This window comes from Cyanidioschyzon merolae, chromosome 15, assembly GCF_000091205.1.
Source record: "Cyanidioschyzon merolae strain 10D DNA, chromosome 15, complete genome".
In the NCBI taxonomy this organism is placed as follows: Eukaryota; Rhodophyta; class Bangiophyceae; order Cyanidiales; family Cyanidiaceae; genus Cyanidioschyzon; species Cyanidioschyzon merolae.
The window spans coordinates 769,439-794,291 of NC_010141.1; the positions used below are offsets into that span (position 1 = coordinate 769,439).

The 24,853-nt window shown below is 56.2% G+C and overlaps 11 protein-coding genes across 11 annotated transcripts, besides 1 other annotated feature; 6 read left to right on the forward strand and 5 right to left on the reverse strand.

The window, feature by feature from the left end:
• Positions 1-890: 890 nt before the first annotated feature.
• On the forward strand, positions 891-2,351 carry CYME_CMO309C (hypothetical protein; the record flags this gene model as incomplete). The annotated part of the gene is made up of 1 exon (XM_005537617.1): positions 891-2,351. The coding sequence occupies one exon, from the start codon at positions 891-893 to the stop codon at positions 2,349-2,351; it is 1,461 nt and encodes a 486-aa protein (XP_005537674.1).
• Positions 2,352-2,861: 510 nt separating this feature from the next.
• CYME_CMO310C (60S ribosomal protein L7) lies at positions 2,862-3,596 on the reverse strand (the record flags this gene model as incomplete). Its single annotated transcript, XM_005537618.1, has 1 exon — positions 2,862-3,596. One exon carries the CDS (start codon positions 3,594-3,596, stop codon positions 2,862-2,864), a length of 735 nt encoding a protein of 244 aa, XP_005537675.1.
• Positions 3,597-4,748: 1,152 nt separating this feature from the next.
• CYME_CMO311C (similar to mitochondrial presequence translocase subunit Tim23) lies at positions 4,749-5,576 on the forward strand (the record flags this gene model as incomplete). Its single annotated transcript, XM_005537619.1, has 1 exon — positions 4,749-5,576. The coding sequence occupies one exon, from the start codon at positions 4,749-4,751 to the stop codon at positions 5,574-5,576; it is 828 nt and encodes a 275-aa protein (XP_005537676.1).
• Positions 5,577-6,749: 1,173 nt separating this feature from the next.
• CYME_CMO312C (similar to pre-mRNA cleavage complex II protein Clp1) lies at positions 6,750-8,312 on the reverse strand (the record flags this gene model as incomplete). The annotated part of the gene is made up of 1 exon (XM_005537620.1): positions 6,750-8,312. The coding sequence occupies one exon, from the start codon at positions 8,310-8,312 to the stop codon at positions 6,750-6,752; it is 1,563 nt and encodes a 520-aa protein (XP_005537677.1).
• Positions 8,313-8,993: 681 nt separating this feature from the next.
• CYME_CMO313C (DNA primase, small subunit) lies at positions 8,994-10,322 on the forward strand (the record flags this gene model as incomplete). Its single annotated transcript, XM_005537621.1, has 1 exon — positions 8,994-10,322. The coding sequence occupies one exon, from the start codon at positions 8,994-8,996 to the stop codon at positions 10,320-10,322; it is 1,329 nt and encodes a 442-aa protein (XP_005537678.1).
• Positions 10,323-10,374: 52 nt separating this feature from the next.
• CYME_CMO314C (photosystem II stability/assembly factor HCF136) lies at positions 10,375-11,688 on the reverse strand (the record flags this gene model as incomplete). Its single annotated transcript, XM_005537622.1, has 1 exon — positions 10,375-11,688. The coding sequence occupies one exon, from the start codon at positions 11,686-11,688 to the stop codon at positions 10,375-10,377; it is 1,314 nt and encodes a 437-aa protein (XP_005537679.1).
• Positions 11,689-13,409: 1,721 nt separating this feature from the next.
• Positions 13,410-14,777, forward strand: CYME_CMO315C (similar to mitochondrial magnesium transporter Mrs2p; the record flags this gene model as incomplete). Its single annotated transcript, XM_005537623.1, has 1 exon — positions 13,410-14,777. One exon carries the CDS (start codon positions 13,410-13,412, stop codon positions 14,775-14,777), a length of 1,368 nt encoding a protein of 455 aa, XP_005537680.1.
• A 1,810-nt stretch (positions 14,778-16,587) lies between these two features.
• On the forward strand, positions 16,588-19,278 carry CYME_CMO316C (hypothetical protein; the record flags this gene model as incomplete). Its single annotated transcript, XM_005537624.1, has 1 exon — positions 16,588-19,278. One exon carries the CDS (start codon positions 16,588-16,590, stop codon positions 19,276-19,278), a length of 2,691 nt encoding a protein of 896 aa, XP_005537681.1.
• A 719-nt stretch (positions 19,279-19,997) lies between these two features.
• Positions 19,998-21,107, reverse strand: CYME_CMO317C (similar to carboxyphosphonoenolpyruvate mutase; the record flags this gene model as incomplete). The annotated part of the gene is made up of 1 exon (XM_005537625.1): positions 19,998-21,107. The coding sequence occupies one exon, from the start codon at positions 21,105-21,107 to the stop codon at positions 19,998-20,000; it is 1,110 nt and encodes a 369-aa protein (XP_005537682.1).
• Positions 21,108-21,279: 172 nt separating this feature from the next.
• On the forward strand, positions 21,280-21,945 carry CYME_CMO318C (similar to glutathione S-transferase family protein; the record flags this gene model as incomplete). The annotated part of the gene is made up of 1 exon (XM_005537626.1): positions 21,280-21,945. The coding sequence occupies one exon, from the start codon at positions 21,280-21,282 to the stop codon at positions 21,943-21,945; it is 666 nt and encodes a 221-aa protein (XP_005537683.1).
• An 899-nt stretch (positions 21,946-22,844) lies between these two features.
• CYME_CMO319C (hypothetical protein, conserved) lies at positions 22,845-24,518 on the reverse strand (the record flags this gene model as incomplete). The annotated part of the gene is made up of 1 exon (XM_005537627.1): positions 22,845-24,518. One exon carries the CDS (start codon positions 24,516-24,518, stop codon positions 22,845-22,847), a length of 1,674 nt encoding a protein of 557 aa, XP_005537684.1.
• Positions 23,825-24,853: part of a sequence feature (possible transcribed region) that runs on past the window's edge.

Genomic DNA, 24,853 nt, shown 5'->3' on the forward strand with positions numbered 1-24,853 from the left:
CAGCTATGCACTGCTGGCGCGCGCCACGCGCTGGATACATATGCGGGACTGGAAGGAGCTCTACGTTTATGGACAAGTTAGATCTAGGCGGCCAGATCGACAGCTGTGCACTGCTGGCGCGCGCCACGCGCTGGATACATATGCGGGACTGGAAGGAGCTCGACTTTTATAGACAAGTTAGATCTAGGCGGACAGATCGACAGCTGTGCACTGCTGGCGCGCGCCACGCGCTGGATACATATGCGGGACTGGAAGGAGCTCTACTTTTATGGACGTGTTAGATCTAGGCGGACAGATCGACAGCTGTGCACTGCTGGCGCGCGCCACGCGCTGGATACATATGCGGGACTGGAAGGAGCTCTACGTTTATGGACAAGTTAGATCTAGGCGGACAGATCGACAGCTGTGCACTGCTGGCGCGCGCCACGCGCTGGATACATATGCGGGACTGGAAGGAGCTCTACTTTTATGGACGTGTTAGATCTAGGCGGACAGATCGACAGCTGTGCACTGCTGGCGCGCGCCACGCGCTGGATACATATGCGGGACTGGAAGGAGCTCTACGTTTATGGACAAGTTAGATCTAGGCGGACAGATCGACAGCTGTGCACTGCTGGCGCGCGCCACGCGCTGGATACATATGCGGGACTGGAAGGAGCTCTACTTTTATGGACGTGTTAGATCTAGGCGGACAGATCGACAGCTGTGCACTGCTGGCGCGCGCCACGCGCTGGATACATATGCGGGACTGGAAGGAGCTCTACGTTTATGGACAAGTTAGATCTAGGCGGACAGATCGACAGCTGTGCACTGCTGGCGCGCGCCACGCGATTCTCCATTGCATTATTTTGTTTTCCCGGCAAGGTGCCGTGTGTTGCAGCGTCTCTGCAATGGAAACAGCAACGAGTTCACCGGAGCGAATGCTGGTGGGTTCTCTTATCCAGCTCATCCAAGCAGAGACACGCCTGATTATGCTAGGATGGAAAGCGTCTGACCAAAATCAGCCGACGCTCCGAACCCAGCCCTTGCCGTGGTCGCCGAGGTCCGCTGCAGACGAGTTTGCGGAGCCGCTGCAGGCATACTTCGTCCTCGGCTGCGGGGGCGAACTGCGTGCGCCCGCTGCATGTGGCCGAGTCGTCGGCATCTACCACAGAGGCTTCGTGCGCTCCGTTCATGATAACGACGAGGTGCTCTATGCGGATGTGCGGCTCGTCGTTGTCCGTGAAGCCGGAAGCGCCCTCACCCCTGCCCTGGAACGAGCCTGGCTGCGTCTGGAAAACTGGGTTTCGCTCACAATAAAACAACAGAACGACCTCAACGCAGATGCGTCAACTGATGGCTGGCGGCGACGCTCAGAGTATTTTGAACGGATATGCCGAGACTTGACTCACCTTGCGCGAGAGCGAGACCGGCTTTTGAATCAGACCAGGGAGCGCTTGAACGTTGCGCGTCGATCACAGATGCACCTGCGACGCGTCTTCGTCGAGGCCTTCGCTGGACACCTGCTCTGTTTCGAGTCATCTAGGCCGGATCAGGGTTTCGAAGGCGCATCTAGCGAAGCCGGTGCGAGTAAGTGCGATGCTGCATCCGCGTCTGAACCGGTGTTTTTTACTGGCCAACCGCTCGTGCTCTTGAACGACGCTCTCCCGAATGACCTGCCTGCTGATGGTGATGAGAAAGAGCATCATTCATGGCGTTGGCTCACGCACGATCTCTTTGGACGCTTTCGCATTCCATTGGGTAGACCGCCGGCGATCCAGTCGCTGGGCTGGCTCTATATTCCTGTGGTCGACGACGTCGGCAACGCGATTCGCGTTGAGGAGATTATTGAGGGGGATCCACCCACAACTGATCCGAAAACGAAGCGTTATTTGCATACGAAACCCATTCGTCTCGCACCGGACGTTGAGCGAGAGGTTCAGTTCCGGTTGACAGCAGCGAAACGCTGCTGCACGTGTATCCGCGAAACCGCGTGTGCCGGAGCGCCTGTGCAGCCGGATGCGAGCGGTACAGATGCCAGGTCTGCAAACCGACATGCCCTGCATTCCTGTGTAACATGCAGCGCGTGGGCACTAACCTGGCCCGGTGTCTTCGAAGTGACCAGTGATATGCTTCGAGGGTGGTCAAACTGGCAGGTCCACCAGAATCGTTCCGATGAGAATACGTTTACGTTTGCAGTGGACGGCACGGAGCGCGTGTATCGCGCTTGGTCGCGGCATGAACGCGATGTCATTGTGGCTTGTCTGCGCCACTGGCAAGAGGAGGCTCGCGCTGGTGCCCATGATCCGGGAGCCGCGTTGCCCGCAAGTGGAGTGCCCCTCAGCACTGGTTCAATGTTCCAAGACAAGTGAGCATTTTCCAAAGACACTTGGTTGCGAATGCCTTTCGTGCGGAGATCATACCAGTAGAATACGGGAACGATCGGAGCCTTCAGCGCATGAGCGTGTTCGTGTATGATCCGTGTCTCCGGGAAAATGAAAAGTTTTGCGTCCAACAGCGTTGGCTTCCAGCTGTGCTTGGTTGGCAGGAAAGCCGCCGAGCGGTAGAATGCTGGACCCCAAAACCCACGCGGGGCGGACAAGTGCACTCACCAGGCTCGCCATGCGATGCCTTTTCGAAAAGCACGTATTTACGCGATGGCATGATTTCTTTGGTCGCATTCGCCAAAATCTAGGTGTATCGTCCTCGGCGCTTTGTTGGTCTCAGAAGGCGCAGCACCAAGGCGTGCCTTGTCGGACTGCTAACCTGCAACCGAGTCGGTTTCGTATTCATCACTCGGACCGACAGACGTTGGACGCCTGGTACCAGCTTCCGTTAGCGCCAGTGCCTCCCACAGAGACTCTACCAGATAAGCAGCTCGTCTAGTTCATTTGCCGGATGAGTCTGTTGATGAGTTCTTCGCGATTTCCATGGGAACCTCCCTCCACGAAATGGCGGAGCTTGCCGCGGCGCCCATATCCACCACGCGGTGACGATAACTTGAACGGCCACAGCGCCTGGTTCACAATCTTAAACTTGGGCCCACAGGTGAATAGCTCGTGAATGATGTCTTCCACGCAAATGATACCGTGCTTGCCCAAAACCCGCTCCACGAGGTCGTTGCTCGTAATTCCGATGCGGCTCCAACCGCCGGGTTTCCCTACTTTCAAAAAACCCCGTTTATAGACGAGCTCTCGTACAGATTTGAGGTTCGGATAGCCATACGCTATATAGGGCTCGATGAGCTGCAGCATGCGCAAGGTAGCGTAGTTGATCCGCACAAACACACCGTTGTGGATCTGTCGAAGTCGGAACAGTTGCAAGATCTTTCTCTGCTTCGGTGGAACGCCACGAATACCTCGAATCCGAACTACGAAAGCTACCTTTGCTCCTTCGGGAACATAAAACTTGCCCTCTGCACGCGCTGCACGCCGAGCGTGGATGACGGCACGCTCTTTCGCGAGGTACTCGGCGACGTACGACTCCGCTCGACGAATAGCTTCTTCCTTGCTCTTTTTCCGCTTCTCCCGCTGCGCTTTGAGCTTAGCCAAGTGAGCAGCCTTCGACTTCTCTTCACTGACCCTTTTCTTCAACACACTTTCTGGTACCTGCTCCATTGTGGCTTCCAGTGCGCACAAACCGATACCTTTTACGCTTATCCGTCGTGTAGGGTGCGCGTGGACGACGCCTCCGACGCGGCGGCGTCTTACAATATCGACATTAAGGAATCAATCTGTATTTTCCTGGACATCGATCTAGAGTGCCATGCGCGCTGCGCTTTCAGCCACAGCAGCTGCAGCCGCAGCAGCCTTGGGCCTCGACGCGTGACCCATGATGGAGCGACAGCGCGTGCCCCAAGGATGCCTGCTCCCGTTCGGAAACGTTTCCATGGCTGCTGCTCACGAGCATCCTTTACGTGATATGTAAAGAGCGCACTCAGGCCGTCAGTGATCGGGGTATGGGCGCTTTGTTTCCGGTCGTTGGTACACAGAGACACACACACACACACAGAGAGAGAGAGACCTGTTGCAGTGGCGTTGCCCTCGTGGGATGTCCTCTGCACGGCGCTTGCATGCGCATGCTCCCAGAGCGACCTCCATCGAGCGTCTGATTGCCATGCGACGGCATTGGTATGCAATGCGACTCCAGCGGGACACTTGTCCCTCAGAGCACGAATGCATGCGCTTGAACAATGCATGCATGTTGTGCACTGATCACTTTAGGCAATATGCAGTGATATGCCTCCAGCTCGTCGATCATTCGCCTCTATCCGAGGAGCGTCGGAAATTCGCCGCACCGCCCGTGACTTGTTCCGAGAGCGCCAGCATTCAGCGTCCAGTCGAAGACGCATGAACTAGATGCAAAGTAGGCCGGATTTGTTCGGGTTCCCATACACGCGAGCACTCGACAGAGACAGCAGTAGCGTCGTCGTCGTTGTCGTCGCATGCAAGAAAACTGGGTATCCTTTTTGCCGTGCGATTTCCAGGCACGGCGAGTGCCCGGAGCTTGCGTTCCGGCACATGGGTTTCTGCGTATCAGGTTATCGAGAAACCAGAAGAAATCTACTGAGTGTACTGGTGCAAGCTTCACGGAGAGGAATGTGCTGTTTCGAGCACTCGCATGCTCAGTTGAGCGTAGGTGCGCAACGCCGTTGCCGAGGCCGCTGGCGTTGCGCGGCGCAGCGCAGCGTTCATCCGCCATGCTGTTCGACGCTACGAAGACGCGGAGCAAGTATCGTTTTGGTGAGCACGGCAGCTGAGCGCGTCATCATGAGCAGCATCTGGTCACGTTTGACAGATAAGCGAAGATCGAACAAACCAGACGACGCTTCCGGTGAGAAGTCGGATATTCTTGGAGCTGGAACCTCGTTAGACTCACGAGCGGACCCGGCACCGGACCACTTGTGGGCACAGGTCGACCAAGTTGACAGCGTCCCCGATATCGAAGAAGAGAACGGACCCCGAGTGGATTTTTCGAACTTGGACAGAATACAAGCGGAGACTGTGGCTCCAGCGTTGGGCATTTATGCGACGCCGCGGGGCAAGTCCGGCGAAGTGGATTACTTGTTCGCGGAGGAGTATCACGAGTATCGCCATAAGAGCTGGGGCGAGCAACTCACCTTCTGGGCAGGGGTGAGTTATTTAGGCGGTGCGATAATTGGAGGCTCGTTAGGGTTTCGTGAAGGCATCCAGAAAGGAAACGAAATGGTCGCGGAGCTTGTGTCGCCAGTGACAGGAGCTGGCGGCGGCCCCAAAGCCGCAACTTCGCTGTCAGTCTCGCATGTATCCAAGGCAAAGCTTCGACTCAACGCACTGCTCAATGCAGTAGGTCGACGCGGCGGTCGCATGGGTAATGCTGCAGGCGTCTTAGCGATCATGTTCTCGGGATTTGAGTCGTTTCTGCACTGGCTCCGCGATGACGTCGACGACTCGTGGAATTACATTGGTGCCGGAGCGCTGACTGGCGCGCTCTACAAGTCCACCGCAGGTCTACGGGCAGTGTCTATGTGGAGCGCAGGGCTGGCGACTGTCGGCCTCGTTGGCCTGTACGGAGCCAGACGAGGGGTCTACGGCCGGCGGTTACGGCAACTGCTCTAAGCAGGTAGGCGGTGGTGTTGGGCGTCACGTAGACGGGCACAGCTCGGGAACGCCGCAACCTACGCTCATGGTGGTGATGGTGATGGTGCTGATGGTGGTGCTGGCGGCCGCCTCTATCGTTGGCATGTTGCGCGATGGCTTGCTCTGAGAAGCGCGCAACTCCTTCGATGGATCCAGACTCGGGCGATGTGCGCTGCGCGCAAGCCCTGGGTACGCCCGCGCAAAGCCTCGTATTGCTGGCGACAAGTACCCGATTTCCATACATTGTACTATGCTCGGCTTTCGGTTGAAAACGGAGACACGCGCGTTGCCCTGTGTACAGCGCAGCATGCGCAGCAGCGCGAAAGCAGTAGCAGCTTCCGGCATGAGCACTGGACGCAGGTCAAGCTTCGTCAAGCCTCAGATGCTTCAATGGACCAGGCTCGATGTCAACGAGTCCAAGGCACGATCCACATGACAGGTTGGCACCTGGGGATCCCCGAGGGAATGCAGCGCAGATGCTGTATCAGAGAAGTTCATTGACGGATCCGAATATTTTCGTTCACACTTGAAGCAGAGAGACAAGCACCGCTCTGTTTGAGGCTGTTGAGCTGCCGTTGAATAGGAAAATTCGTGAAGATACGATCGTCGTGTAGTGAGCCCCTGGGCTGCAACTCCGCTCCCTGAGCGAATCAGTTCGTTCGCCTGCTCGGACGGACCTGGGGTCGGATGTTCCAGGCCTCAGCTCAAACGCTAAAGGACCTTTGCTCCCTTGCTCTTGCACAGCCGCGGGCACACGCTGGTGATGCAGTGAGCTCTTGAGTCGCATATCGATCCCAAATGCGAATCAAGGCGTTTACATGCTCGGACGGCGCTGGGGTGTGCTGTTCCAGGCGCCCGGCATACCGATAAAGGCACCTCACTCCGTGGTGATGCTGTTGTCGCTTCCCCATCGAGTCTACCAAGTTGGAGAGGCGGCAATGCCGGCGTGCACAGCTGCTCGCTGGCACCGCGGCTTCCCTGCCGTTTCCGACCGACCAGCATATTATCGTTTCCGATCGCAACGCTTGGACTCGTAAAAGCGAGCCAGTGCTCCAGCAACCTGCTTCACCGTTTTGAGTGAAACTGCTTCCTACTGAAGCCTGCCGCAGGCGTCGGCATTGCCACATGGAGCCGCTCGTGCCCGCGCGTGCTTCACTCGATCCAACGGAGATCCGTCGAGACTTGGAGTAGTTTCGATGGCAGCTTGCCCGGTGACGGGGACAGAATTCGCAGACGACCTCGAAACCGATCCACCGCCGTTATCTGTACGAAACCGAAAACCGGAGTGCCCACCATACGAGTAACGATGGTCGGATCATCCAAGTGAGGCCGCTCCCAGACGGTGCTCGGCGCGTCAATATGGCTGGACGCCTCGGCCGCTGGGGGCGCTGCGGAGGCCCCGGATATCACGTTTGGTAATCTCGCGGCCAGCTCTTGCTCTGAGGCCTGACTCACCGCACCCACCGTATGCAGCATCTCCTCTTGAAGCTCTGTAAGGAACTCGATTTCTAGGGATTCTTGGTCCGGAAACGTTTCGCCTAGCGGTAACGCCGTCAGAGGCGCGAGCGCTCGCTCACAGATTCGATAGAGTAGGATGTCTGCGGTCGGAAGCCATAGCGGGTGGGGATGAAGCTCCCCGTGAAGACCATAAAAGTAGGATCGAAAGCGCTTCGCACGCTCTGCTCGACGGATGGATGTATCCCGAGGCACGACGCCACCGCTCTTGGGAATTCGAACGAGATCCACGCGTTGTTTCGTATCGGTGTTCACCCGATCGTCATATGATTGACGGAGTAGCGCATACAAACGTTCCGATTCAAGAACAACGACACAAGTGGGTGATAGTTCATGAAGCGCATCGGCGAGCAGATCGAAACTCTCGCGAGTCTCTGTCCATGCGGGCAGTACTGCAATGCAACCGGCGTTGTAGAGCAGAGGTGCCTCGGTGTCAGCTCCCTGATCACCCGCTTTTGCCGCTTTTGCGTCTACTTCCGTCATCCACGCGTCCAGCTGACGTCTGATGGCTCCAATGAGCGTCAAATAGGACTTGGCGTTATCATGTGGATAGAAATGCCCAAAGTACCAACAGATTGGCCGTTCAAATGCCGCCGCATCTTCCAGCGCAAGCAGCGGCCGATGCAGCGACATCATCACCAGGGCGCCGGGAACCGCCGTTAGTCGGCTGCACGGCCCGAAGCCAGCGCCAGGGTCCAAGTCTAGCCACGCAAGTCGAGCACCGAGGTGCCGCAGTGCGTAGGCTGCCAGAGTTGCCGCCACCGTCAGCTTGCCGCTGTCATGGGGGCCCACGACGGCCACCCGCGGTGTCTTATTCGAGCGACCGTCGCGTCCAGTGCGAAAGCTTTGCTCACGTTGCCGCTGGAGCACTGCATGAATGTTCATCACAAGTGGGTTTGGTGTTTCCTCTGCAATATACGGCGGCACATGGAACGATCCGCGAACCTCGACACGACATCCATGCCACGTGAAGACGCCCAAACGACTTCCAGGCCGCAGATCAAAGCTCTGATGAAGCGCCAGCTCCCGTCCGAGGACTTCCGCAGTGCCACGCAATAAGCGCAGCTGTGCGGTCGACTGTGTGTCGTCGGAAACCTCAAGTCGTAACTCGTTCTCGGCTCTCAAGTCAAAAACTCGCCAGGCATCTGCGTTGTGTCCGGTACCCAGGCCTGAACTGTGCGAACTTAGGGTATCGGCCATGGCAGAGTCTTCCTCCGCAAAGTGGTTGCCGAATGGACGTCCGATCCGGTGAACGCTCGCACTGCTACGAATTCGGCACAAAAACACCACAACAGTGTGTTCTCTGGCAAGCGCAGCAGCAAGCGTATACCGCAGCAACGCCTATCATCAGCTGTGGGGAAAACACCCCTGCGAGTCTCCCGTTCAAGGTACTGCTGATCAAGCCGACTGCTGTTGCGAGTCTCTCTGTCTCTCTCTGTCTCTATCTCAGCGGTCCGGTTTTCGGTGATAGGTGTACCCAGTCACTCGGTGGTGTTGCAGCCGTAGAACCCTCGGGGCACCTTCCGTAGCAACTTCCGCTGATCCGTTCGAACTGCTTGTGCGAGTGTCTATTTCAGTCACCCTGTTTCCGGTGATATGTTAACCAGCCACTCAGACCGCTAGCAGTACTTGATCTTTGGGAGTTTCTCGTAATAGTTCGTGAAGATCAGTCCGAATCGCTTGCACGAGTCACTCAGGATGCTTCCAGTACTAGACTAGAGGACGTTCGTATCCGTCTGGCGGTCGAGATTCGTCTAGCCCAGCAGGGTCGCGGCGAGTCGCTACTGGGAGGACGCGCTGCAGACTGCGCGGGAAAGCCATGAACAGGAGGCGTTGACCGAGCCTACACGTGTACCTGTATTAGACTTGTCGCCACGTTCTATGCGAAAACGAGTTATCGCTGAGACCGCTCCTGGAGAAGAGGAGCTGGCGGATCAGGTCATTCGTATAAAAGCGAATGATGTCGATTCGGGGCTCGCTGCACTCAAAAGCTGTGCGCTCCCTGCACTGAGTCGGGCGGAAAGTCTCCAGCGTTATTACGCAGAGTGGTTCCCGGCTACGGTTTTGGCACAGTGGCTTGCTGGCCGTCCAGGGGCTGAAGGCGAAGACCTACTTTCACGTCGGGAGTTCAGTTGCGAGGCGGATGACGGAAGCGGAGGCGAGAAGAGGATTCGCTACCTTGCCTATCAGGATGCTGCTGGACTGCGTGCCGAATTCTTGCGACTGCTTCCGCTCCGGTACGATATAGGACCTGTGTATGATGCGAGTCCCAGAGATAGGTACCGACGTATAAATAAACTGGAACCCGTAGAGCGCGAACTGGTCTTCGACGTGGATCTCGATGTGTACGAGTCTGTCAGTGCGCTAGGTCAGTCAGAGCCGGCAGGTGCCGCTGCGAACTTTGCTGACGACCCTCTGCGGGCGTGTGCCGATAACTGGCTATTTGTTGAGGCGGCTGTGACGGTTATGGAACAAGCGCTTCGCGAAGACTTCGGATATGAACACGTTCTTTGGGTTTTTTCGGGACGGCGTGGTGTCCACGCCTGGGTGTGCGATACGCGGGCCCGGCAGCTGACCGATGAAGCTCGTGCCGCTATCGTGGAATACCTACAGTATCGCGGGATATCCGCCGTTTCGAACCGCTCGTCTCTATCATCTACCTTCAACAGAACTGCGACAACATTCCTGCACCCGGCGCTTCGGAGGGCTGCAACAATCCTGCTACCATTCATGGACAGGTTTCTTGAAGAGCGGCCGTCGATTTGGGCGGACGAAGGCGCCATGGACACTGTCTTGGGCATGTGTCCCGATGCTCAGGTACGAGAGACGCTCCGTCGCTTTATTCAGCGTTCCCATACGAGAGAATCTGCTGCCGCCGTCTGGCGCCTGGCGTTGGAGCAACTCGACAGCAAGCGCCTGGATACGGATGCCGCCATGCATATCGTGCTAGGATTGCTCTACCCACGCCTGGATGTGAACGTAACCCGACAACGAAATCATCTGCTCAAAGGCCCGTTTAGTATCCATCCGAAAACGAACGCGATTTGTGTCCCGTTCAGAGCCGACCAGGTCTCCAAGTTCCGACCAGAACGTGATGTGCCGCGGCTTGTACCCCTGGTGACGGGCGACGCGAAAGCGCAGAAACAGCTACGCGCCGCCCTGGATATCATGGAAGCCTTTGTAACGGAGTTATACCGCGCTGATACGTAAGATCCCTCTATCCTACTCTATAGACCTTGGGGTGCGCACCTGGACATCCGCCTCAGACGTTTTCCGGATGAAATTTGAGCAGCACGCCATCAGCACCCAAGACAAATCCTCGCTGCGAGCCGAAAAATTTGATCTTATAAAGATTGGCGCCTACTTTGCTCACAAGCGGATCGCGTCGCCATGTTTTGCCGCCATCATCGCTGCGGTACATGCTTCCACCACCAACCGCTGCCCAGACGTGCCGATCGTCCTGAAAAGCGACATCCAGGATACCGTAGCCACCAGTCTTAGAATCGACCATATCGAAGGCAATCGTCTCAGTTGAATTCAGGTTCACGTTCGGCTTGGTGAACCCCAGACCGCCGCCCCTGATCGTTTCCCAAATACCTTTGGTAGCGTCATTCTGAATGAAGCCGATTGCGCTGATGCGTCGCGAAGTGGATCGAGCGTGAGGCGTCCAAAAATCGGATCCCGGCACCCAGGTGAGGAAAAAGTTACCCCTTGAAGGTATCGCGATATAATTCCCGTGAACATCGCGCGACACGGAAACGATGCTGCCGGTGAAATAGCTCGCTCCGGTGATACCAGAGGAGATCGTTCGATTCAAGGTAGCATCAATAGTCTCCCGTACCAGCGCCTTCCAATTGATACCACCATTTTCCGTCACGTAGATGGCACCCGAGCTGGTCACCATTTCAGCGCAGTTCGGACCGAGCGCAGTAACCAGCAGTGGCTCTCCGGGTAGCTTTGGAGAGAGGAGAATACGTGACCAGTTTTTGCCCCCGTCGGTCGAACGCAACATAACCGGAGGCTTACCTATGACCCAGGCCTCATCTCCACTGAAACTCACGTTCGAGAAACGGTAGTTCAGCTCCTCCTCACGCTCGACGTCCTCGAAAGCGCGCGGTTCCCAGGTCTCGCCTCCGTCACGCGTTTCGAGGACCAGGCCACGAGTCCCTACAAGCCAGCCGTGATTAGGATCCTTCTGGCTGAAGTCTATGTCGAAGAGCACACTCTCCGTCGGCAGCGGCACCTGTTTCCAGGCGGCGCCTCGCACGGTCTCAGCGAGCGGTGCCGCAACTAGCGCTCCGCTGCGCGGCAAAGCAACAGCTAGCGCGCCAAGAGCTAGGTGATGCAAAAGTGCTCGTCGCGAAACGCTGAATCCAAGCTGAGACTCAACAACAGTTTCCGTATAGGCGTGTACGCGCTCGCCGTCGCTCATGCAGATACGCCACCGCTGACGGTCCCCGCTAGCTCTCTCTGCTGCTGACCTGCTTCGCAGTACCTCCGCGTTACGACACCTGCTTTTGCTGCCGTGTGCCAGCAAGCCAGCAACGTTCGTGAACGCTACAGATACTGACGTCATCGCCCAATATATCCTGATCAGAGGCCCTTCTAACCACTCACCACCACCGTCCCCTAGGTCGCACAGTGCTTCTAGTGATGCGATGCAGTACAAGATGCTGGCAGCGATGTGGGCGTGAGCGCTGCGGCTTCGCAGATCGCCGCCGCTGTCGCCGCGGATGCAGCGCATCGAGGAGCCTCTGCGGCGGTGCGTTGCTAAAGTGTGAAGCGACCTGTGCATCGTCGGAGTAGGTGCAGGAGTAGGTATAGGTGTAGAGGTAGGGGGTAGGAGTCAGTTGCGTCTGGGATAGACTTGACGACATCCACTGCGTCGCTGGATCTAGCCATTATGTCTGCGAGGAACTCTTCTCTGGGATATTGAGATGCACAGGCGCGTTTCTGGGGCGATCCAAGTCTCTTTCCAGCTCTGCTGAGGCAGCGGATGCACCTCGCGGCGGTATCTGGTTCGATGCATCGATCTGACGGCATGGGAAGACTTGCGTGGCCGGTGTCTGCTGAGCCTCGGAATTTTTGGCGGGTCTCGGGGCCAACGTTGCCTCCTGCATGGTTTGGAATCGAAGGTAATTGCGACGCTTTGCGCATGGTCACGTGGATTAGTTCGCTGGGGCATGGCTATTGCCTCTCGTTCAGACACGCGTATATGGACCGCTTTGCAGGGTGTGCCTGCGTGAAGTAGACGCTGGACCAATCGGGGGATCCTCCAAGCGTCGAGCCTCTGATATTCGCAGCTGTACTGGCGCTTATGGGGCGTCGACTCGCTTCAAGCTATTGGATCCGATTTTTCTCCCGAGCGATCGGATGATTGATACTTCCTGTCAGACACACTCGAGTACGCAAATGCTACCAGTAACCGGGACGTCAGCGCCCATTCCCCCAGGGAGAGAGGCTCTCACGCTGGACCAGTCCCAGTCCAGCTTGCTCGTATGAAGTAGAGGTATGACTCTTCCCGTCTACATGACGCTCGACCAGTAACCAGAGCCTCAACGTCCATTTCCCCAGAGAGGGAGGGAGAGACTCTGACGCTGGACCAGTCCCAGTCCAGCATGCTCGTATGAAGTAGAGATATGACCGTTCCCGTCGACACGACGCTCGACTTGCTGCCTGCTGACGCTTCCTGCTGTATATGATGCGAACGCATCTCGGAGGCGACATCGCATTTAGCACCCAATTTTGGCGAACGGAGCATCGCGGCGGAATGCACGCTGCGCTCTCACCAGCCCTGCTCTAGCCGTACGTGTGGGGCGGCGAGGTGTCGAACGCTGTGACGTGGAGAGCGCTGGGCATATCGCTTGATAGGGCGTCATATCCGGAAAAGCGATGCGGTTGCTGTACAGTGGCTTTGTGTAAACGCTTGATAGCGTTGTTTCTTGCTGGAAGTACAGCTTGCTTGCTTGCTTGCTTGCTTGCCTGCAGGTGCTCCACGAGAGACTGAGCACGCTCACGTCGTTACCCGGGTATAGCGTTGCGGTAGCTGCTGACTTTGTCCTGGAAGCCTGGATTTTGTGCGCGTTTCTAGTGATCGCGCGCTCGTTGGTACAGAAATCTTGTCAATCTGTGCTGTCTAAGTGTGCATTAATCACGCCTTGGTCGCAAGGGTTTGGGCTTGAACAAGGAAGCGCGGACGCTGGGGTTTGCGCCACAGTTCTCGGTGGGGGACACGCTTGCGGTGCTTGACAGCCGCACCTACACAGTAGAGAAGCGATTGATGCTCTTTCGCCGAACATGGCCGCTTACGTTTGGCGCTGTAAATTTGAGAGGTTTCCGTTTCGGAGCCTTCGGGAATGCCTCGATGAGGACAGCGGGAGCTGTACGTGTTGCTTTCGACGCTGGAGCTCGAGTGCTGAGTACTCGAGCGGCAGAGAGAGTTTTTCGGAAGATTGGAAAGACCGTACACGTGATGCATCGGAGTTGACGGGAAAGCGGAAGTACCCACGCGAGGCGCAGCCTGTTCGGATATGGACCAATCCCCGAGAATACGCGTTTTCAGAGTCATGGCTATCCAGCGATAGTGCCTTCGACTTGATTGCTATGGATGCGCAAGGGCGCCTAAGCACGTACCACTGGCACCGACGTCGGCTCCTACATGAGCTAAGTACGAACAGCTCAAGCACGCGACGAGCATCATTTACTGAAGCCGATTCCCGCAGCTCACCGGTACCGCATTCACAGTCGGACTGGGAAAGCAGAGCCGCAATCTTGCAGTCACGTGATTTGCGGTTGCTGAATCCGATCTATCGAGACCAACCCGTATTTTTGATGCGTTCTGACCTGATTTTAGCTGCACTAGATCGTCATGTGTTGGCAATCATGCAACCAGGCAGACTTTTCCTGCAGCAACTAGCGTGCCCCGAATCGAAGTCTCTGAATGACCGCCTGATTCAGTGGATCCGCGTACGGCTGAGTGAGCACGGCAATGCATTCGAAGTGGTCGCTCTCGAAGCTCTGTTGGTGCTTGCCCACGAAACCCTCGCGCGACGAGCGAATGTGGTCAAACTGGCACTTGAGGAGCGTCTTGCACCGTTCGCGAGTCACCCGAACAAGCGCTTACTCGAGGAAATCCGCGTGTTGAAACGTGAACTCGCCTCTGTGGCTACCGAGGCGCAAAACTACAGTGCCGCGTTGGAACGCGTGCTCGGTGACGATTTGCCGTGGCATATCGCTGAAATGACGCTTGTAGTGGCGTCATCTGGCGATATGCTGACAACGAGTAGCGATCTGGAATCGCTTTTGGAGAGCAGTATGCAAAAGTTTCGGGGCTGGAGCCGCCTCGCAAACGAGTTATGCCATCGGGTCGGGAATGCGGAGCAGATTATTGAGTTGAGTTTAGCAGTCACGCAGATGCGCCTATGGTCGTTCGATGCCCTACTTCACCTCGTTACCGTGTCAGCGTTCCTGATAATGATTCCACCCGATTATTTCGGGATGAGCATCTGGATTCCGGTCTATGATCGTGTAGATATCTACTGGCCGTGGCTTCTTACTACGTTCCTTTTAATGTTGCTCAGTTTCGGATTCCTCGGGACTGGAATTTGGATACTTCGCAGAAAGAAGCTCCTGTTCCCTTTATTTAAATCGCGGGTAGATCATTAGGGTTCAGGGTTGATCGCAGCGCCGAGACGCTGTTGACGTAAAGCGCGTAGCAACTGGCTGCGGTGCATTGCACGAAACCTGGAGATTGATATCAAGTGCGTATCATCTGGGTGCTGTGTTCGCTTGAAACCGATCCCGCTACGCTGGAGCGCTCACCGTCGGGACGTTAGGCTCTCCAGGATATGCACATCACAGATCTCGTGGCCTGATAGCGATCGCTTTCACAAGTGGTGGCGCGCACCAGCCGACCATTTTCTTCGGTGTAAGATCCAAAAACCAAACCGGGATCTCCCCGAATGCACCACAGCATTCGCCAATGCGGGAATCGAACATCGCTCCACTCCATATAGCGTTATGTTTCAGAAAGCCCGGACCGGCTTTCACAAATCCATACCCCAAAGGAAGTTGCACTAGGGCGACACTGCGGCGACCGAGTACCTGGCGCGTCATCTTTATTCATGAGGTCGCAGCGTGCCATCGGACGGTTGCGTGTGGGTGATCCCGCTGACCTCTCATTGCAGTTTGCGTATGCGAGAAAGTCGCTTTCTGGAGTTGACCGCATACCCCTTGCAGGATGATGCGCCGCATCATCAACATATGGGGCTGGTTCCGCGGTGCAATGATGACTCGAAACCTATCGAGTAGGGCAGGAGGTATGCCCACCAGCCCCAGAAACAAGCCAGTATGCCACATGCATGTTCTCTCCAGCGAATAGATCCCTTGCTGGAAAGTCGCCAGATAAGGATACGGCAAAGCCAAGGTTGCTTGTGGAGGCAGCGCACCATTTCCAAACTTCTCGAGCAGAAGAGCGGTGGCGGACCTCGTCCATGCGTCCACGGTAACTTATGCTGTATCGCATTCGATGCTCTGAACGAGCGGACCAGTTTGACCAGTGGGAGCACTCCAGCTCCAAATGAATGCAGATAGTGTTTTGGCCCCGTGGCCTGGCATCACCACACGCGGACTTCATCAAGACACGGCACAAACGAGCGGCAACATCCAGAACAATGCATTTCCGCTCCGGAATGCTGGTGAGAAACCGCCATGACGGACAATCGAAAGCCCGACATTCTATTGCGTCTAACACATTTACGATCATGCGCCACCCAAGTACGCGCACAGTCGTCCATGCAGTGTTCAGCACCTGGAGCGAACGCAGCAAATGAGACTCCAGCGCAAGTCACATACACTAGTACGCGCACAGTGGTCCATGCAGTGTTCAGCGCTTGGAGCGAACGCAGCAAATGAGACTCCTGCGCAAGTCACATACACTAGTACGCGCACAGTGGTCCATGCAGTGTTCAGCGCTTGGAGCGAACGCAGCAAATGAGACTCCTGCGCAAGTCACATACACCAGTACGCGCACAGTGGTCCATGCAGTGTTCAGCGCTTGGAGCGAACGCAGCAAATGAGACTCCTGCGCAAGTCAGATACACAAGTAGGCACATGTAAGCGCGCGTCCATCGGATCGCTTGACGCGTTATGGGCGCACCCTGCCGTTCCGTCCGCATAGACACGTTCATGATCTCGACGTTGGAGATAAGTTGAACAAAGGCCCATATTTCTGGACTATCCCCACGGCGCCTACTCCAGATCTTGCAAAGCACACGGGCGCGAGGGTCTCGGGTTCCGCGCAGTGCACCCGGCGACGCGGGGGTTGCATGTCCATCGAGACATATTTGTACAACTGTGGAGGTGCATCCCAGCGCCTCGATGGGCGCACGCTGTATCGAGTCAACAGGCTTTTATTCTCTAGTATTGGTGTGCGCTACCGCGTGCCCTTGTGCAAACGCGCACGTTGGTGAACACTATGGAAAAATTTGCGGATAATATTCCTGAAGAGGACCTGTCAGCCCTGGTGGAACTGGTTGAGGAGGGTGAAATCACGTCGGAGGAGTTGGTGCAGCAACTGCAGCGCGCAGACTTGGGTGACCTCTCAGCGGAAGACGTCTACGAGCGCGTTTCGCGCTGGTTGGAGCGCCAGGATCTCGCCGAAAACGTGCACGAATCTGTGGGTAGCGATGAGCCGGTTGAAGCACAGCCAGCTCCACAGATCGAGACTGACGTCAGGTCGGGTGAGGCACCGCGTGCCGTGACATCGAGTGCAACTAGTGACGCGCTGCTCGTGAGCCTTCTCCAAAAGGTACGCCAGCGACAACGCTTCTACGCTTCGCAGGCGGAACGGGTTGGTGCGGAGCTCAAACGCCTGCGCCGCCTTCTCCTCGACGAGCTGCGGCCGGGTTTGGAGGCGATTCACTCGGAAGCTCTAGATCGCCTTACAGAGTTGGCTGGTGATATCGGGGAACTTCGCTCGATACGCGATGAACTGCTCCAGCGTCGGGAAGAACGTTTACGAGAGCAGCTTGCAAGCGCTTCTGCAATGGCGAATACGCTCGAGAATGAACTGACCGAAGCGCTTAAGGAGGACGACGGCGAACGTGCTGCAAATTGCATGCTGCGTATCGAGGCGCTGTCGCAGGAAATCGAGGAGACACTAGGGCTGTCGCCTGGACAGATTGCAAAGGCCCGGCGGATGGCTCTCGAGCGCTACCGCACCTGGGTCTATAAGAGATGTGGAGCGTACCTCAATCGTCTGGGTCCGTGGCCGTCTAATCCGGACGCTGCTTTTTTGCGCAGACTGGAGGCGAGTGAGATCGCTGCTCGAATTCGAGCTTTAGCACAGCAGTCTGTGCGCGTGTTCCGGGGTCCAGATGCTGCCGGTTTCTACGGAGGCACGCTTAACGAAGAGGATGACCGCCGGAGTGCAACTAGTGAGTACAGTGGTTCCACCGCACATCGAGCTTCTGGACGCGATCGTCGCTACTTCGAGCACTGCTTCCTGCAGACCCAGGTAGCTGCGTTTGAAAAGGCGTTTCGCGAGGCCATTCGCGCACCACCCGTACAAGCGAGCTCGGAGTCCAAGTTGTCTGTTGAGCAAGGAGCCCAGAAAGTTTCAAGCCAAGTCAGCGAGACAACGCCCAGCAGAGCAGTAATCGATTTCGCTGTTCACTATTTGAAAGAGTTTGCTGAGCGTTATCGACCGCTTTTGCGAGTCGTGTTTGATGGCATGGACGAAGACGTAGATTTATTGGTCGAGTCCATGGTTCATGAGTTCATGGCGACCATCGCTGAAGTTGTATTTGCAGAGTTGGAGAACCGTTACAGTTTCGGTGAGGCCGAAGAGGATAACGCGCGCCCAGCTTCAGGAATCTCGCACCTCTACGCGCATACATTGCAGCTGGTTGACGCGTTGGTAACGTTTGATCGAGATATGGCGTTGATAATTGTCTCGGAGAATCACTCCTTAATGCATTCCTGGATGGAGGCGGAATTCCAAAGCGCGCTAAACAGGTTCGAAACCGCGCTGCGAACTCCTGGCGCTCTCGGTATCGTGATCCCCGGAACTGCAGCCTCCAGCGACCAACTTGACCTGCTCACCAAGGGTCGAGCCATTCTGGATTCATTTGCAGGTCATCAAAACCGCGCAACGACCGCTGCAGCGCTGCAGCTGGATGCCCTTCAACAGGCATCTCTAATCGGAGAAACGCTGCATTCCTTGGCGACCAGATGTCGAGCATTACCGCCACATCCTCACCGTGCCCGTTACCGTTTTGCACAGTCTGTGATCGCTCCTCTTATCGGGTGGATCATGGCACAAATTCATTACCTGATGACCGAGACTGAAGCGCAATGTGCGACAAGTCTTCAAGCATCCATGCATGCAAGCGGGGCGCCCTCGGCGGAACGCTTCAAAGACTGTTACCTTTTGAGTGCGGATGCCTTGTATCGGACGCTTTCCTATGCGGCGGCTGCCTACTTGCTTGCCGAGGATATTCGCCAACGAGTCGAAATATACCTCTACGAATTGGAGTTCAGCAACGCACCCGATCAAGGACCCGACAGCGAGCTCGAGTCCGAGAATGAGCAGAGCGCGCGCAGTGACGTGGTTGGCGCAGGCAATCCCTACGACGCCATCACCGCTGAGGTGACTGCTTTGCGCAAACTCTCAAGCAAAGCACTCGCTTCGTATGCTGACACGGTCACTGATATGCTAGCACCGTGCTTCCTTGAAGCTGACGCCGATGCGTCTCTAGCGACGCCGGCGCTGGTTGCGGCAGCGATGAGTACCATCCAGGATCTTGTTGCTTTGAGCGAGCTTCTCCTGCGTGGACACAGAACGCTGCTTCTCTGGCTATGGGCACCGTTCTTCCTTCAGCTCGATGCGAAATTGGCGATGTTCATTGCCCAGTGGCGACAGCAGCTGCAGGAGGCGAACGAAGCATCGCAGCCATTGCACAGCGCACGCGCGCACCACGAGTCAGAGGCACGTTCCATGCAGCAGAGTTTTGGCGCCTCCAAGCATACAGCACTTCCTATCCAAGCGGGTACTGTGCAGCAGCTTGCTGATTTTGCTGCTGCACATTTCCAGCTACGCCACACGCCACTGCATCAGACCCGCTTGGCACTTGAGCATATGCTCCAGTTCAGCGCTTCGGAGTGATTGCGGGAAACGAAAGATGTATCGCCGTCGCAGTGCGGATTTTTTGATGCGCTTGCCGCAGATGATTCATATGCTGTATCTGAATATCATGCGCAGACCGTTCAGCGACTAGCATTTCGTGCCTTGACCCAAACGAGACAAACCTTGGGAGTTCTAGATGCCAACGTCTTAGACGCGGCGTGTTGCTCACTCCTGCAACCTGTTCAGCGCACGAGAAAGGCGCTGGATCACACCAGTCGCCTTAGGTCTGTCCTTGACTTGGTATTTATGTCGGGAATTTCAGACCCTGTTCGCCTCGTTTCATACCTGCTACTCGTCGAAGAAGAATTCGAAGCACTCCATTCGGGGTCATGTCCAACGAACACAGCGCTCAGTGTCGCCTTTCTCCTATTCGTGTCGTGCTCTAAAGCATCCTCGCCAGCGGGCAAGGTACTGTTTTTGTCTCCTGCAGATTCCTCATCCTTCGCGGACATCGTGTCTGAGCAACTCGTTCTCGTGCACGTCAAGCTCTTTGCCTGATGTCTTTTTTCGTGTCTAGCATCGACGATTGACATCAGGTCTTCCCGAATGCACTCACAGCTACAGCCGGTAGCCAGGTGCAAGAACTTTGCCGCCAATGGAGAAACTCCCGGTACACGGAGGCATCTTGCACGCGGAGTTGTTCCACGGACAAACATGCGCAGTGAGCAGGTCGCTGATGCACCACGGCGACGCGTTTACTAGTCAGCTGGATCGGTGCGATAGCGTGCGGCTTCCGTGTCGTACCACGGAAAACCGACAATATCCCGAACCTGTTCGAAATCCATCAGATGCGGAGCGACTTTCTCGGGATTCCCGGACTGCAACGCTGACAAGGCAGCTTGCATGGCTTTCATGGAAGCCGCCAGGAGCGTCAGCGGATAAGCAGCGATTCGATAACCCATGCTTTCGAGCGTTTTCGCTGGGAGCATCGGGGTCATCCCATTCTCCAGCATATTCGCCAACATGGGAACACCGGCGAACGTTTTCGTGAAGCGCTCCATATCTGCCACGGAGCGCGGTGCCTCTAAAAAAAGCACGTCGGCGCCAAGCTCCAGAGCCTTGTCTAGTCGCCAGAGAGCCTCATCGAGTCCGTGGGTGGCTATCGCATCGGTACGCGCGACAATGACGATGTCCTCGAACTCGTTGCGAGCATCGATGGCTGCCCGCCAGCGCTGCACCGCCTCGCTGCGTTCAACCACGGCTTTGCCGCGCGTGTGTCCACAGCGCTTCGGATTGACTTGATCTTCAATCAGGATACCAGCCAGACCGGCCAGAGCGAATCCTCTAACGGTACGCTTGACGCTCACCGGGTTTCCGTAACCAGTGTCGCCGTCGCCAATGACTGGATAGCTTGCGGGGAGCACTTCCATGATGGAGGCCGCGCGGTCGCGAATCTCACCAAAGGACAGCAAGCCTGTGTCTGGAAGCCCAAAGCTCGCAGCGACCCCGAATCCGGTCATGAAACTCAGCGGAAATGCTGCAGAGCAGATCATTTTCGCAGAGAGCCCATCGAAGCAGCAAGGCATAAGATGCAGTTTCGGCGTTTGAAGCAGGAGACGCAAGCGCTCCACCGCTTCCATTCGTCCCGAACGAGCAGTGCGTTCGAGCTGGCTGGGATGCAAGCTCTCTCCGGCAGCATCTGCAACAGCCACAAGCCGCCCTCGTCGCCACGAGTGAGACGATCGCTCGAACAGCGCCAGAGCGCTCCTCAGGCCCGCTGAGGGAAGGAGCGTACGCGGGCCCTTTCTGGTGCGCCGCTGACCCCACAATGAATTGTAGTCTACGACATGTCCCGAGATCGTGAACATGTTTTCTCGTGCAGGTGGTAAACGGCGTTCCAAGCGAGCTAGCCTCTGCAGTGCGAACACGCCTGAGGAGGGCGCATCGACACTGTGCCCGTTCAGACGAGCGCATCTGCCGCATGCCTCGTCAGCGTGGTGCTCTAGGGTGGTTTACGATCATCACGCTTTCAGCGTTCCGATGATAACACTCCACTATTTGAACCAGTCGAGGGCGCTGAGAGTTTGGTGGCTACTAGAAGAACTTGAGGTTCCGTACGACGTCAAACGTTATCAACGCGATGAGACGACTATGCTTGCGCCCGCAGAGTTGAAGCGGGTTCACCCGCTTGGCAAGTCACCGGTCATAGAAGACGACGGGCAGGTGATCGCAGAGTCCGGTGCTATCATAGAGTACTTGACGGGAAAGTACGATAAGAAAGGTCTGGTTCCGCCGGCCGGAACACCTGAGCGGCTGAGGTACACTTTCTGGTTACACTACGCAGAGGGGTCACTGATGCCGCCGCTGTTGCTCAAGCTGGTTTTTAACCGGCTGGCTACTGGCCCTTCACCGTGGATAGTGCGTCCTCTATTGCGCGTTATCTCGAGGCGTGTGCAGGAGAGCTTTGTGGACCCCCAGGTGCAACTGCACCTGGGTTACGTAGAACAGGAGCTTACCCGCTATCGTTGGTTTGCAGGTGACCAGTTCACTGCTGCGGATATACAGATGGGCTTTCCTTTACTGGTGGCAAAGTCACAGAAAGCACTGGACGATCGCTATCCGCATATTATGGATTTTCTAAAACGTATGCGGGAGCGTCCTGCATACCAAAGGGCGCTTGAAAAGAGCGGTGGCGATGAAATTTGAAACGGGTAGGTAAGAAAGTACAGAATGCCCAAGTCCCGAGGTCTCGGCATATCCAGGCTAACGAGGACGCATCCATGCATACACGATGGCATGGAAGTACCTGCATAAGATGCTCGGCTTTCGAGTGTCTGGGAGTAAGTCGCTTTTTGAGGCGCGCGTGCATAGACTAGCTTGTACGTGTTTTCGAGTTCAGCCTTGGAAATCAATGCTTTCGACTGCGATTGCGCTTCTTTCTGGGCAAGTACATCATAGTCGAGTGGCTCTTGCATGATGGCGCTGTTGCATCGTTGCGAGGCTGGGTTTCTGCACCATCAAGTAGGTGTTTTCGCTTTTCAGCATGAATCTTCACCAACGGTGGTAAATGGGAAAAGCGAGCCAGCCTCTTGGCATAAGATCATTGAACAAAGACTGACGGGCGCGAGCGCCTCAGCTCAAAGGCACTCCATGAGCCTATCTTGGATGGAATTTGATTTCAGGTCTCTGTTTATGGTATGAGATAGTTGGACGGAGCGCTCACCGGCATTAGTAGGTCGCACATGTCATTCACTCTACCTCCCGCATTCTTGCTCGGGAGCTATTCACGTTTTCGGGTTCACCAGAAGCGGCTTTCCGTGCGTCCAGAACCCAGCACCACGTTTGGCGATGCAGCTCTGGAGAGTGGAACTTCATCAGGATAGCCATGGGCAACTTTGGGAAGTTCCCTCCGCAACTTCGCTGGCATCGCAGTGCTTGGGTCTACCAGAGTGCGCGCTCGACTGGACGACACCAAGTACCGTTCTGCTCAGATGCAGAGCGTGCTTGCGAGAGCGTCACAGCACTGCAGAGCATCCTGAGCAGAGCAGGTGCTACTGCAGCTCATCCGAAAACATCAGGGGACCTCGATTGCCACCGAGGGCTGATCAGTCACGCTTTTCTCCTGATAAAGAATTCCAGATTAAAGAAAAATTGCGCACAAAGGCCTCCTGTGCCATACCACCGCCGTCACTGGAGTAGAGACTCTCGCGTGAGAGCGCCTCATCCACGCTGGTTCCCTGTGTGATCCGCCAGCAGGCAATCATTGTGCCAGTACGTCCTATACCTGCTTTGCAGGATACATACAACGGCCAGTTGCTGGGTTCATTTACAAGTTGCACAAACTGCATAACTTGTTCCAACGTTGGCGCGCTGAAATCTTCAATATGGAAGCGTATCATGCGAACATCACCCCACGCCTCCTCGTGTGGCGCATTCCACTGGTTGCCTCGGTCGGTGCCACGCAAGTCGATGGTCACACGAACCCCGTAATCTCGAAGCCACTGGATACCTGCCGAGGTCGGTTGGCCGCCTCTCAATAAGCGGCGCGGAAGAACAACTTCGAAATTCGGAATGTCCGACGGACGCGGTCGCAGCAGCATCGACTCACCGTGCAGCGCTGGAGCCCGCTCCGGAATGAGCGTCGCGTAAGCCATGTCCTCCTCGAGCGCCTCCTGCAGCATGTCCAATGAATGCCGCACTGTAGATGGGGTCGGCAAACCGCTCGAGCGTTCTAGTTCTCCAAGATAATGCGCGAATGAACGAGCTGCCTGGAGCAGCCGAGACCTTCCCCGAACTCGATAGGTACCCAAATGCAACTGCGTGGCCGCGTCACGCAGCTCACACAAGTACCTCTTTGCGTTTTCATCTTGCTGGACCCAGTCCCACGATGCGCAGCTTAACTGGACCTCGTGCTGCAAAATTCGTAGCGAGAGCAACTCTAGCATGAGAAAGTTGTCCTGGACCAATAGTTGCAATGCGAAGAGCACAGTCTGATCCTGCTCCCTGAGGCGTGGTTGCACGTCACCAGGTTCGGCGCCGGGGGATCCCCCAAGGGCGAGGCTCTCAAATCTATTGTCCATGAGGCAAGAACGCAGCTGCTCGACAAGCATCTGGAGCACTCTCGGCGGATTGTTCGGCTCAAGCAAGCACCGCAGTTGCCATAGCTTCTCCCTCATAGCCGACTTTGTTTGCGGAATACCGGCGCGAAAGCCAGGATTTTTGGAATACTCCTGCAAAAGCTGTGCGTCTCGCTTGAGCGCTTCGAGCAGAGGTTCCAACTGCTCAAGGACCTCGTCTCCCACGGGAACTCTGCACTCGTTACGAAGCCGACTAACCAAGTCCTCCGTCAAGAGTCGTAACAGCTGAACCTTGGCCTGCAAGACCTTAGCAGCAAGCTCTTCTTCTTTATCGGAACTATGATGTTTCGCCCGAAGCAGCTCGCCTGCAACGTGCTCCAGCTCCTGGCGCAGCGGCAGTAGTTGTGACGTGGGCGCTACCAGCCAGCGTGCCTCAGCTTCCTGGGCCATATAGACCCTGGCTCGCGGGAGCGGGCGCGAATCCCGAAAGCGGCTCCCTTGTACTGCTCTTCGCTGCCGTTTTCTCACAACATACGAGTCAGGTGCCGGTTCCGGGCAACACTCAGTTGAAACAGGCAACTTCTGCAGTGCAGTGCGTGCCGATGGTGCCTCCACGAGCTCGGGCCCGAAGCAGGAAGCCGCTCGAGCAACTCCACGTAACGAGCTTACTGGTTTCCAAGCAAAAACAGGCACAGCGAACATGCAGCAGACGGTGGCCCGATTCAGCACGTGATTTATGCTACACAGGTTTCACTTGCGGTTGGTTGTTTCCACGGACGCGGCAGAGTAGATTTACGAGATTGCTTCAATTGTTCGCGAGTCGCCATCTGTCGCTACGCGATTCACCGGCAGCATCGCGGAAAGTGTCCATATATGCTTGCAAGGAGGAACGCACACGCCGACATCGCGGATCGATGCTTTTGACGCCGTATCGATCGCGATGGTGATGCGTCTTTCTGTGTGGAACATGTCCATATATGCTTGCAAGGAGGAACGTACACGCCGACATCGCGGATCGATGCTTTTGACGCCGTATC